At 47.4% G+C, this 13,146-nt stretch overlaps 1 protein-coding gene across 5 annotated transcripts; it reads left to right on the top strand.

Moving 5' to 3' along the window:
- The first annotated feature begins 4,713 nt into the window (after positions 1–4,713).
- On the top strand, positions 4,714–12,328 carry TMEM219 (transmembrane protein 219). Of its 5 annotated transcripts, none has more exons than XM_060173028.1 (5): positions 4,795–4,852; positions 5,019–5,046; positions 5,768–5,966; positions 6,052–6,241; positions 12,072–12,328. In XM_060173028.1, exons 3-5 carry the CDS (start codon positions 5,802–5,804, stop codon positions 12,311–12,313), a joined length of 597 nt encoding a protein of 198 aa, XP_060029011.1. In that variant the 5' UTR covers positions 4,795–4,852; positions 5,019–5,046; positions 5,768–5,801; the 3' UTR covers positions 12,314–12,328. The 5 variants fall into 5 exon arrangements, with proteins under 5 accessions (XP_060029009.1, XP_060029010.1, XP_060029011.1 ...); XM_060173029.1 differs by having other exon boundaries at positions 4,835–4,852; positions 5,765–5,966; XM_060173026.1 differs by lacking the exon at positions 5,019–5,046 and having other exon boundaries at positions 4,714–4,852.
- The last annotated feature ends 818 nt before the right edge of the window (positions 12,329–13,146 follow it).

Here is a 13,146-nt window from a genome sequence, read left to right as displayed (position 1 = left end):
TCACGGGTGATTTACTGGGTTTCTGTGGTCATTCTAGTCCTGTCTTGTTTCGGTCCGGGTGGTCTCCTTTGGTATTCCTAGTTGATCCGGGAGAGGAGAGGAGAGGAGAGAAAGCGATCTGCTGCTCGTAGCTCCGCCTCCGGAAGTCGAATCCCTCTCTCCATCTTTCTGCCTCCCTCTCCTCTCTCGATTCTCTCTGGCCTATCCAACAACGACAGCAATAACAACAATAATACTAACAATAATAATAATGACAACAACGATAAACAACAAGGGCAACAAAAGGGGAAAAATAGCCTCCAGGAGCAGTGGATTCTTTTTATTTTATTTATTTATTTATTTTAAAGATTTTGTTTATTCACGAGAAGATAGGAGGAGAGAGAAAGAACCAGACATCACTCTGGCACATGTGCTGCGGGGGATAGAACTCAGGACCTCATGCTTGAGAGTCCAAAGCCTTATCACTGCGCCACCTCCCGGACCACGAGCAGTGGATTCTTAGTGCAGGCACTGAGCCCCAGCAATAACCCTGGGGGCAAAATAAATAAAATAAAAATAAAAATCTGTTTTATAAACTGATGTTCTTTCTCTGATCCATAAATTGATCTTTCTGTGCCCAACCTCTGCCTCTCTCTCTCTCTCTTTAATACTGATAGTTTCTTTCCTTCTCTTTAAATTTATTCTCTCTTTTTAAATATTTTCATCTATTTATTCTTGGGTAGAGACAGAGGAAGATTGGGAGGGGAGGGAGAGATAGAGAGACAGAGAGACACCTGCTTCACCACTCATGAAGCTTTCCCCCTGCAGGTGGGGCCAGAGGCTTGAACCCGGGTCCTTGTGCACTTTAGTGTGAGCACTTAACCAGGTATGCCACTGCCTGGCCCCTGCCTCTCTCAATATATATATCCTAGAGCTGTAAAGCTCTAATGAAATAATAATAAAATATTAGCCTGGGGAGATAACATAATGGTTATGAAAAAAGACTTTTCATGCCTGAGGTCCCAGCTTTAATCCCCAGAACCACCATAAGTCAGTGCCGAGTGGTGCTTTGGTGAAAGAATAAAATGAAAGAAAAGAAGAAATGGAGGGAGGGAGTAAGGGACACCTGCAGCTTTTTTTCTTCTTCTTTTTTTATAATTGTTGTTATTGATGTCGTCGTTGTTGGGTAGGACAGAGAGAAATGGAGAGAGGAGGGGAAGACAGAGGGGGGAGAGAAAGATAGACACCTGCAGACCTGCTTCACCGCCTGTGAAGCGACTCCCCTGCAGGTGGGGAGCCGGGGGCTCGAACCAAGATCCTTACTCTGCTCTTTGCGCTTTGTGCTACTGCTGGACTCCCCACCTGCAGCTTTTTGTGATGCTTCCCCACTGCAGGTGGGGACTGGGAGCTTGAACCTGGGTCCTAGTGCATGGTAGCATGTATTCTCTACTGAGTGAGCTACCTCCTGACCCAAACTGTTTGTTTTAAAGATTTACTTATTTATTACTAAGAGAGAGAGAGAAAGAAAAAGAATGTTACTCTGGCATATGCAATGCTGGAGATCCAACTTGGGGATCTCATGCTTGAAAGTCCAACAGTTTAGGGCAGAGGGTAGACAGCATAATGGTTATGCAAATAGACTCTCATGCCTGAAGTTCTAAGTCCCAGGTTCAGTGCTCTAGTGAAAAAAAAAAAAGAAAAGAAAAGAAAGAAAGGAAGTCCAACAGTTTATTCACTGCACCATTCTGTGGGCCACAGAAATCAAACAGTAGGGAGTCGGGCGGTAGCACAGCGGGTTAAGCGCATGTGGCACCAAGCACAAGGACCAGCATAAGGATCCCGGTTCAAGCCCCTGGCTCCCCACCTGCAGGGGTGTCACTTCACAGGTGGTGAGGGAGGTCTGCAGGTGTCTATCTTTCTCTCCCCCTCTCTGTCTTCCCCTCCTCTCTCCATTTCTCTCTGTCCTATCCAACAATGACGACATCAACAACAATAACTACAACAGTAAAACAACAAGGGCAACAAAAGGAAATAAATAAATATTTAAAAAAGAAATCAAACAGTAAACATTGAACACACACAAAGCAGGTCTATCAGGCTTGCTCAGACCCATGGAATACGTGGTGACACTTTTCAGCTGCATGACCTCCCTCTGCGTATGAAGGTGGATACTGCAATGAATGGCTAATGGCTGTTAGCAACCAGAGCCAAACCAGGGCTGGAATGTACACTGCCACACGTACCCTCTTAACTCGTGTTCCTTTCTGCGTAAGGCACTCACAACTCTCTTCATGCTGTGCCGTTAGCAAGGTGCCCCGCTGCCCGCCTTACTCTCAGTGAGGTCAAGTCTGTGCTGTACAGGCAGGCAGGGACGTGCACCTGCTCCTTCTCACTGGGAGCTGTAGCCATAGGAACTGGGAGCAGGTACATAATCATGCCTCCACGTACAGCTCCTCAAGGAACAAAGTTCATTTTAATGAAGCTGGCCTGACCACACAGGAATCTGGGGGCCTTCCTGGGCTTCTCAGCAGTGTGCCACCTCCTGACACCACACTGGCTCTGGAGAAGGAAGAAGTGTCACTGGCTCAGGTAGGGGGAACTGGAGTGAGTGAGTACTGGGACTTGGGTTGGGCAGAGAATGGCTGGAACTCAAATCCTCCCAGGCCTGCAGGCCTGGACACCTGAGCCCATCGTCTCTTTGAGGGCCTTCCTGATTCTGTGGGTGTGTGAACTGAGCCCAGTGGAGACAGTCTAACATTCAGGGTGCTGCTAGAATATTTTTTAAGGGGCTGGATGGTGGTACACCTGGTTAAGCACACGTTACAGTGCTCAAAGGAGCCCGGTTCAAGCTCCTGGTCCCCACCTACATGGCTCAGGTTCAAGCCCTATGGGGGGAAAGCTTCACGAGTGGTGAAGCAGGTCTGCAGGTCTCGGTCTCTCTCTCTTTTATTGTTCCTCCGGGGTTACTGTTAGGGCTCCGTGCTGGCACTATAAATCCAGCAATTTTTTCCTTTTTTTTTTTTCTTCCCCTAACCCTAACCCTAACCCCAATAGGATAGAGATAAATTCAATAGGATAGAGATAAATTGAGAGGGAAGGGGGAGATAGAGGAGAGTGAAAGATAGACACCTGCAGACCTACTTCACCTCTTGTGACACCTGCAGACCTGCTTCAGCACTTGTGAAGTGCCACCCCCTGTAGGTGGCGAGTCGGGGGCTCAAACTAGGATCCTTTCCAGTCCTTGCATTTTGCACTATGTGCACTTAACCGGTTGCACCACCGCCCAGCCATAACTTTTTAAATATAACATAACTTTTTAAATATATATTTCTTTACTTATTCCCTTTAGTTGCATTGTTTTTTTTTTTTTATTGTTGTAGTTATTATTGTTGTCGTTGTTGTTGGATAGGACAGAGAGAAATGGAGAGAGGAGGGGAAGACAGAGAGGGGGAGAGAAAGGTAGACACCTGCAGACCTGCTTCACTGCTTGTGAAGTGACTCCCCTGCAGGTGGGGAGCTGGAGGCTCCAACCGGGATCCTTACGCCGGCCTTGCATTTTTGCGCTACCTGCGCTTAACCCGCTGCGCTACAGCCTGACTCCCATAACTTTTAAGTATTTATTTTCCCTTTTGTTGCCCTTGTTTTTTTTAATTGTTGTAGTTATTATTGTTGTTATTGATGTCGTCGTTGTTGGACAGGACAGAGAGAAATGGAGAGAGGAGGGGAAGACAGAGAAGGGGAGAGAAGGATAGACACCTGCAGACCTGCTTCACCGATGCTTTTTTTACGCAGGTGTAGACTCAGTTCCCAGAAGAGCAATGTTCCAGCATCAGGGTTGAGGCAGAGAAACTAAGGGCTAAATTTTCAAGAGGTTAGCAAGGGTTAACATCTTAGCTTGGCAGCAATCTTCCCCCTTCTCTCAGCATAAGCAGGGCTTCCTGGCAAACGCTAGAAGAAGAAGCAGGGCTTCCTACTGCTGTAATCAAAGTGGCTTTGGCCAGTGGCCTTGAATCTGTTACTTCTGCCTAAAAGTCTGCTGATAACCCAAATTGTTCTCTCTTCATATAGAAAAGAAAAAATAACCTGTTAAGCTTGTTGCTATGAGTTACTATAGGAAAGTTGGCAACTATATAAAAGGACAAGCGCCACTGTGCTCGGGGTTCAATTTTTTTTTTCCTAGGACATGAGTCCTGAGTCTGTCAGTAGTAAATAAGCACTGCTTCCTGCCTCCTATTTGCCTCAGTGTGTCCTGTCTGTCTGTCTGAGAATCCGTTAACAGGAACTGAATCTAGATTTGAACCTATGGCTCCTAGAACCATGCAGATAAGATGGAACTCAGTGTCCTCATAATGAGCTGTTCTTGCAGTTGTAATACTTCTATATACTAGAGAGCAGCTAAAAGCTAGGAGTCAAGAGGGAGATGTAGACATAAAGCACCTCCTCTGTCACCGTCCCAGGGCCGCAGCCGACCCGGGAGCGGATCCCAGGTGCTCACCGGAACCTGGGCGCGGCTGGGCTGTTCTATGAGCGCCGGGGAGCCCAGCAACACGACAGCCCGTGGGACCACAGATTCTCCTTGAAACGCTCCCACGGCTTCTCTGGAAGGAATTATTACAATTCTATGGCTTCTCGCGAGCGTTTACCACAGCCCCGCCTCCTCTAGCTCACTTCCCGGGGAGCCACGTTTCCCCCCCCCCGCCCCTTCGCCTTATGGTACGTTCCGCCCCGTCTGGGCGGAGCCCGACTGCAGCTCACGTCAGCACTGCGCATGCGGAGCCCGCCGCGGGGGGGCGGGGCAACTCGGACCCCGCCCCCCGCGGTTCCAAGCGTGACGTCGTGGCGGGGGGCGCCGGCCTCCGCCCGGCTCTGAGCGGTGAGAGCGGGCGATCAGCGGACCGGCGCCCCCAGGGCCGGGAAGGGATGTGGGTGTGGAGTTTCTGCAGGAGGGGCTTTGGGTGGGCGGGGACACCCAGATGCAGCCCCCGCCGCTGATCTTCTGGGCTCTGGGCTTCCACTTCCTGTTTGTTTCCCCTTTCCAGATGTGCCGGGACGGGAGGCAGGGCAGGGGTGAGCATTTGTGACACCTGCATTCTGCGTTTCCCTGGGGCGCTCCTTCATCTCGACCCCAGACGTGCTTTTCCATTGCCCCGCCTGCAAGCTTTTGCCCCTACCACGCCTGTGTTAAAGTCTCTGAGCCTCAGTTTCCCCTTCCCACATTTTATTTCTTTTTTGATTATTTGCCATGCCTCACCTGCTTTTGAAGATAGGTGTGACACAGAAATAGAAAGGTTGAGGTCCTGCATAGCCATATGCAAACTGCTTTATCGGCCACATTTCACCTCGCTGCGTGGTGTTCCTAGAACTCCCATGTTGTAGTTGCTTAAGCTCACCGAGGGTTAGATAATTCTCTCCCCCACAAAACCAGTGAGTTGCATTGGGAGGGTCAAAGTGAGCAGTTTATCTCTAAAGCTTAGTGCTTTTACATCAGACACTTTCATTAGGCTATTGGCTGAAAGAGTTCTTAGCCAAACCCTAACACCAGAAGAGATGTTCCTCAGTTTTCTGCCATGTGCTTTCCCCTCTTTTCAGTTCCTTTTTCCACCAGCACACAGTGCTTGCTGGCCACTGCTTCAGAAATGAAAGGCTGCAAACTTTCAGCCTTGTATTCTCATCCTGCCTTGGACAACTCCCTTGGTCTTGCCTGCTTGAACTTGCCTTTGGATGAAATGGGAAAGTGCCTCCAGCCCAACAGGCTGTTGTCCACTCCCCCCTCCCTGTTCTCTAGCAGGCTCTCCGTGGAAGCCCAGATCCCTCTGCTCCCCATGGGCAGCTGCCAGGCTGGGCACAACTTGCATCTCTGTCTGGCCCACCACCCGCCTCTGGTCTGTGCCACCTTGATCCTGCTGCTCCTTGGCCTTTCTGGCCTGGGCCTCGGCGGCTTCCTCCTCACCCACAGGACTGGCCTGCGTAGCCCTGACATCCCCCAGGTGAGTACCTTTCTGCCCGTCCTTCCAGTGGGCTCACTCTTGCTGCTCATGTCTCACCTGGCTCCCACCTCCCTTCTGCACACAGGACTGGGTCTCCTTCTTTAGATCGTTAGCTGAGCTGAGCCTATGCCCTGCGAATGGTACTGTCACGGGGAGGTGGCCTGGGCCTCACACTGTGGGCTTACTGACCACCTTGAACTTCGGAGATGGTCCAGACAAGAACAAAACTCAGATATTCCAAGCCACGGTTTCCGGGAGCCACATGGGATTGAAAGGTAAGATCTGGAAGGTATTGGGTTGAGCAGGAGAACATTCAGAGCTAGGTCCTGCCTCACCTCACCAGGATGGTGACCTTGGGAACATATCCAGGCCATAGTCTTTATTTTTGTAACCTGAGCACTGCTCAGCTGTGGTTTATGGTTTATACTATATAGGTTATGTTTGGATTGTCAGCTCTGTTCTATGGGCCTATATATCTGTCTTTATAGACACAATGTATCATCACATTGTGTTTTTGTTTTTACCAGAACTCTGGTTTTTTTTTTAATCTTTATTCGTACTTTAATATTGATTAGAACTCTGCTTTTTTTTTTCTTTTTTTTTTTTCTGTGAGATAAATACAGAGAGAGACCAGAGCACTGCTCAGCTCTGGATTATGGTGGAGCCAGGGATTTAACATGGGGCATAGAGCCTCAGACATGCATCCTTTGCATAATCATTAAGTTATCTCCCTGGCATCAACTTTTTTCTTTTTTTTAATTATTATTTTGTTTTTATTTTTTTAAATATTTATTCCCTTTTTGTTGCCCTTGTTGTCGTTATTATTATTGTTGTTGTTATTGATGTCATTGTTGTTGGATAGGACAGAAAGAAATGGAGAGAGGAGGGGAAGACAGAGGGGGAGAGAAAGACAGACAGACACCTGCAGACCTGCTTCACCACCTGTGAAACGACTCCCTTGCAGGTGGGGAGCCGGGGGCTCGAACTGGGATCCTTAGACCAGTCCTTGTGCTTTGCGCCACATGCGCTTAACCCGCTACGCTACCTCCCGACTCCCAGGCTGGCCATTTCTTCTTCTGCAAAGAAACCCTCTTCTTTTCATGATGAGAAACAAAATAGATGAAGCAAAGCTTATTTTGGGCAAAAAAAAACATCACTTATGAGTAGATCATCTAAAAAAATAAATAAATAGAAGCCAGGTCTTGGCACATCTGGTTGAGCACACATGTTACAATGCACAATGACCCAGGTTCAAGCCCCTGGTCCCCATCTTCAGGGGGAAATCTTCACAAGTGGTGAAGCAGGGCTGCAGGTGTCTCTCTGTCTCTCTCCCTATCTCCTCCTATGTTTCTCTCTTTTTTAGCCTCCCCCTTCCATCTAAATTTCTGGCTATCTTTATTCCAACAGATAAAGATAACTTAAAAAAAAAAAGCTATTTTAAAAATAATTATCCCCAATCCTGGGGAATACAGAAGTCTGTAAGACATGGGCCCAGAAGTACTGTCAGTGCAAGTAGAACACAGGGTAGTGTGTGTTCCTTTGATACAGGCGATACCAGAGATCAAACTCAAGAGTCTGTGCTTGAGAGTCCAGTGCTTTACCCACTGCCAGAAAAATGTCAAGCAGGGCTGTTGGAAAGACCCTGTGCCTGAGCTGAGGCTTGCAGGAGAGAGAAGTGTGTCCTTCTGGCCAGAGGGGAGGGGCAGATGCAAAAGTATGCAGGCCTGTTCCCTGTGGCTTAGTGGTACTGGTACTGGGGGAGGGACGCTGAGTGAGTGAGGCATGTGAAGAAGCCAACAACTGCCTGGAGAGGCTGGTGTGCCAGGCCAAGTACTGGGCAAACCCAGTGATTTCTTTTTGTTTTATATGGAGACAGAGAGGGGAGACAATGAAGGGCAGGGAGAAAGAAGGAGACCACAGACCAGAAGCTTCCTTGAGTGCGGGGGTGGGGGCTGGACTCAAAACTTGGGTCGCACACATGGCAAAGCAGTGTACTGTCCAGGTGAGCTATTTCACTGGCCCTGGTTGTTATTTCAAAAGGCTAACTGACTGCCTAGAAGGCATGTGTCTAGACTGAGGGAGTTAGGAGGTGGTTGTAATAAAGAGAGGAGGACAACAGGGCTAACTGACAGGGGCTTGATAGCGGTGTGAGATTGACAGGACACGATGACAGATCCCATCTGGGGAAGCTGGAAACAGCTAATTTAAAAAAAGGAATACTTACTTTAGGGGGTTGGGTGGTGGTGAACCTGGCTGAGCACATTTATTACAATGTGCAAGGACCCTGCTTCAAGCCCCTGGACCCCATCTGCAGGGAGGAAGCTTCCAGAGCTGTAAAACAGTACTGCGATGTCTCTCTTGCCTTTCTTCTCCCTTCCCTGTATCTATCAAATAAGGTAATTTTTATGACAATTTTTAAAGTATTTATTCCTTTTTGCTGGCCTTGTTTTTTTTTTTTTTTTTGGTTGTTGTTATTGATGTTGTCATTGTTGGATAGGAGAGAGAAATGGAGAGAGGAGGGGAAGACAGAGAGAAGGAGAGAAAGACAGACACCTGCAGACCTGCTTCACTGTTTGTGAAGCAACTCCCCTGTGGGTGGGGAGCTGGGGGCTCGAGCCGGGATCCTTACACCAGTCCTTGGGCTTTACGCCACGTGCGCTTAACCCGCTGAGCTACTGCCTGACTCCCAAATAAAGTATTTTTATCGTGTATTTATTTTTCCCATGTGCCAGGATCTAGATTCAATTCTGATGGTTGGGGTCTTAAGTTTGTCCCCCAGCATATGTGTCAGAGTGATCCTCTGGTTCCCTCTCCCTCTGTTTTTCATTCTTTAAGATACTTATTTCTGTGTGCACTTATTTAATGAGAGACAAGCAGAATACTCATCTAATCTGTCACATGCAGTGCTTGGGATAGAACCTGGGGCTTTGTGCATCAACATTTTTTTTCTTAACTTACTCTTCATTATATAAAAATATTTAGTTGTTATTGTTATTTTTCCCCAGAGCACTGCTCCTCTCTGGGTTATGGTAGTGCTGAGGATTGAACCTGGGGCTTCAAAGCCTCAGGCATGAGAGTCTCTTTGCATAACCACTATGCTATCTCTTCTTGCCCTAGGTTTTGAGTTTTTTAGAGAGGCCTTTCCCCACTTAAAAATTAGAAAATCAGGAGTCAGGCGGTAGTGCCGCAGGTTAAGCGCAGGTGGCACAAAGCACAAGGACCGGCATAAAGATCCCGGTACGAGCCCCTGGCTCCCCACCTGCAGGGAAGTCACTTCACAAGTGATAAAGCAGGTCTGCAGATTTCTAGCTTTCTCTCCCCCTCTCTGTCTTCCCCTCCTCTCTCCATTTCTCTCTGTCCTATACAACAATGATGACATCAACAACAACAATAATAACGACAACAATAAAACAACAAGGGCAACAAAAGGGAATAAATAAATAAATAGTAAAAAAAATTAAAGGGGGTTGGGCAATAGCACAGCGGGTTAAGTGCACATGGCGCAAAGTGCAAGGACCGGAGTAAGGATCCCGGTTCGAGCTCCCAGCTCCCCACCTGCGGGGGGGGGGGGGGGGGGGGGCACTTCACAGGCGGTGAAGCAGGTCTACAGGTGTCTGTCTTTCTCTCTCCCTCTCTGCCTTCCCCACCTCTTTCCATTTCTCTCTGTCCTGTCCAACAACATCAGCAATAGCAGCAACAACACTAACAACCACAACAAGGGCAACAAAAATGGGAAAAATGGCCTCCAGGAGCAGTAGATTCGTAGTGTTGGCATCGAGCCCCGGTGATAACCCTGGAGGCAAATAAATAAATAAATCATTTTTAAAAAGATATTTATTTTACTAATGGGTGTGGGTGGGGAGAACCAGAGCATCAATCCGGTTCATGTTATTCTGGGGATCAAACTCAGGACCTCATGCTTGACAGTCTAGTGCCTTATTCATTGTACCCCCTTCTAGGCTGCAGGTTATTTTTTATTTTCTTTGATTTTTGTCTTGTCCTGCTTTAGGTTGTTTGTAGAGGTCTTAGACACATCTGGATTTGATTGTATAGTTGAGATAAGGTCTTTTTTTTTTTCCCCCAAATGGAAATTGTCCCAAGGCCATGGACTGAGTAGTTCATCCTTTCCCACTAAATTGAAATGGAGTGTGAACCATTAAATGTATTTTGGTATTTAGAGGAAAACTGCCTTCTTAAAAAAAAAAAAAAGAAAGAAAAGAAAAGCTTAATTTGTGCATATTGTCATCTTCAGTGTACATCTATCCAGTTTTCACTCCAACCTTTCTAAGTACTGGTATGATTATTTTATTAAGCATGAGCTAATTTATACAGATTTTTGTTTATATTGCTACACAGTTTTTCTCACCCCCCCCCCCCCACACACACTAGACCACTGCTCAAATCTGGCTTACGGCATGCAGTGTTGGGGACTGAACCTGCAAATCTGGAGCCTCAGACTTAAAAGTCTTTTTTTGTAGAACCATTGTGCTAGCAGCTGCACCCTGCTTTCCCCTCTCAGTGACACAGTGATGGCATACAGACAGTTTTACTGAATAGGATCAGTTCCAAAATACCTAGTACTGTTGAAAGCCTTGTAATTTCCTTTTTAAAAAAAATATTTTATTTATTTATTTTCACTTTTTGTTGCCCTTTTTTTAAATTGTTGTTGTAGTTATTGATGTTGTCATTGTTAGGACAGAGAGGAATGGAGAGAGGAGGGGAAGACAGAGGGTGGGAGAGAAAGATAGACACCTGCAGACCTGCTTCACCGCCTGTAAAGTAACTCTTCTGCAAGTCGGGAGCAGGGGTTTGAACCGGGATCCTTACTCTGGTCCTTGCACTTTGCGCCACGTGCACTTAACTCGCTGCACCAACACCCGACTCCCCCCCCCCCCTTTTTTTTTTTAACCAGAGCACTGCTCAGCTCTGGTTTATGGTGGTGTGGGGGATTGAACCTGAGACTATGGAACCTCAGGCATGAGAATCTCTTTGCATAACCATTATGCTATCTTTGTTTGTTTTAATAAAGAGGCAGAGAGACAGAGAGACAGAGACACCCGAGCACCAAAGCTTCCTTCAGTATAAGGACCAGGCTCAAACCTGGGTGGCAAAGCAGCACACTGTCCCTGTGATCTATTTTGCTAGCCCCTGATTGATTGGTTTGTAAAGATTTATTTTTACTTATTACATATGAGAGAGGGCATGTCACAGGAACAAGAGAGAAGGATAGAGACAAGCCAGAGTACCACATGCAGCACTGGGGATCAAAACTAGGAATATTAGGGGGCATATGCAAGTCTCATTCTCTGCCAATTGAACTTCTTTTTTTTTTCGGCCTCCAAGGTTATTGTTGGGGCTCAGTGCTTGCACTGCTCCTGGAGGCTATTTTTTCCTTTTTGTTGCCCTTGTTGTTTACCGTTGTTGTTATTGTTGGATAAGACAGAGAGAAATCGAGAAAGGAGGGGAAGACAGAGAAGGGGAGATAAAGACACCTGCAGACCTGCTTCACCACCTGTGAAGCGACTCCCCTGCAGGTGGGGAGCTGGGGGCTTGAACCGGGATCCTTACGCAGGTCCTTGAGCTTCGCGCCATGTGCACTTAACCTGTTGCTCTACCGCCCATCCCCCACCTGTTGAACTCTTCTCCCAGTTGCACCACAGAAAGATTTAGAAGAAGTCTAAGGGGCCTGGAGGTGGCACACCTGCTTGAGCATGCACAAGGACCCAGGTTCAAGCCCCAGGTCCCCCCACCTGCAGGGAGGAAGCTTTGCAAGTGGTAAAGCAATGCTGCCAGTGTCTCTGCCTCTCTACCTCCCCATCCTCTCTCAATTTCCCTGTTTTATCAAATGAAGCAATGGATAAATAAAGAATGAAAATTTGTTTTTATAAAAATAAAAAATGAAAATTACAATAAATCTTATCATTGTTTATTATTGAAAGAAAGGAAGAGAGAGAGAGAACCAAAGCATCACTCTGGCATGTGCAATGACAGGGACTAAACTCGAAACCTTATGCTTGAGTGTCCCAAAACTATCCACTGCACCACCTCCTGGACCTCCAGCCTACTCTTCATGTCCTTCTGTCTCCTTTCCGGTGCCTTTTGCAGGAGCTCATGCAGGAGAGCTGGTCCTTGTTACAGCCAGGGCATCCACAGAAAGGACCCCAGGAACCTGCCTGTATTTCAGTGCCACTCTGGGTATCCTGCCCTCCAGCCAGCCACCCATACCTTGCACCGAGGAGGGAGTGGGAAATGCTACTCTGACCCCTAAGATGAACGAGGAGTGTGTCACAGTCTGGAGCCACGAAGGCCTTGTGCTCACGAAGCTGCTCACCTCGGTAAGAGCCTAAGTTTGAGAGTTGAATAAAGACTCACCCAATAGGGCACACATCTCACCGTGTACATGGACCCAGTTTCAGGCCCCCCACAGGAGGAAGCTTCCTGAGTGGTAGAGCAGTCCTGCAGGTGTATCTCTCCCTTCTCTCTGTCTCTCACCTGCTATGAGAAATTTTAAAATGAGGGGGCCGGGCGTTAACACAGAGGGTTAAACGCACATGGCATGAAGTGCAAGGACCAGCACAAGGATCCTGATTCAAGCCCCTGGCCCCCCACCTGCAGTGGGGGTCACGTCACAAGTGTCGAAGCAGGTCTGCGGGTGTCTTTCTCTCCCCCTCTCTTGTCTTCCCCTCCTCTCTTGATTTCTGTCTGTCCTATTCAACAACAACAGTAGCAACAATAATAATAATAACAAAAACCCAAAAATTTAAAAATGACTTCTGGGAATGGTGGAGGTGTGTATGAATCAAGCCCCAGTGATAACCCTGGTGACAAAAAACAACAACAACAACAAAAAAAAAAGAAAACCTCAGCTTGTTGGGTTGTCATAGATTGCCAGACTGAGTGCTCTGACCTGAAGGCCCCCAGAGACAATTTGATCTAGTAAAAAACAAAGAAACAAACAAACAAAAAAGGCTTTATCATCCTTCCTTAGAGGCTCTGTGACCTGGAGGAAGCATCTCAGTCTTTCTCAACTACAATGCTATCTACCCCACCCAGTCTTTTTTTGGATATAGACAGAAATGAGAGGGAAAGAAGAGATGGGGGAAAGAAAGAGAGACACCAGGGAGTCATGCAGTAGCACAGCGGGTTAAGTGCATGTGGTGCGAAGCGCAAGGACCGGCCT

Source organism: Erinaceus europaeus, chromosome 15 (genome assembly GCF_950295315.1).
Source record: "Erinaceus europaeus chromosome 15, mEriEur2.1, whole genome shotgun sequence".
NCBI classification, from domain to species: Eukaryota; Metazoa; Chordata; class Mammalia; order Eulipotyphla; family Erinaceidae; genus Erinaceus; species Erinaceus europaeus.
Note: the sequence above shows the minus strand (reverse complement) of the source record. Positions and strands in the feature narration are given on the sequence as shown.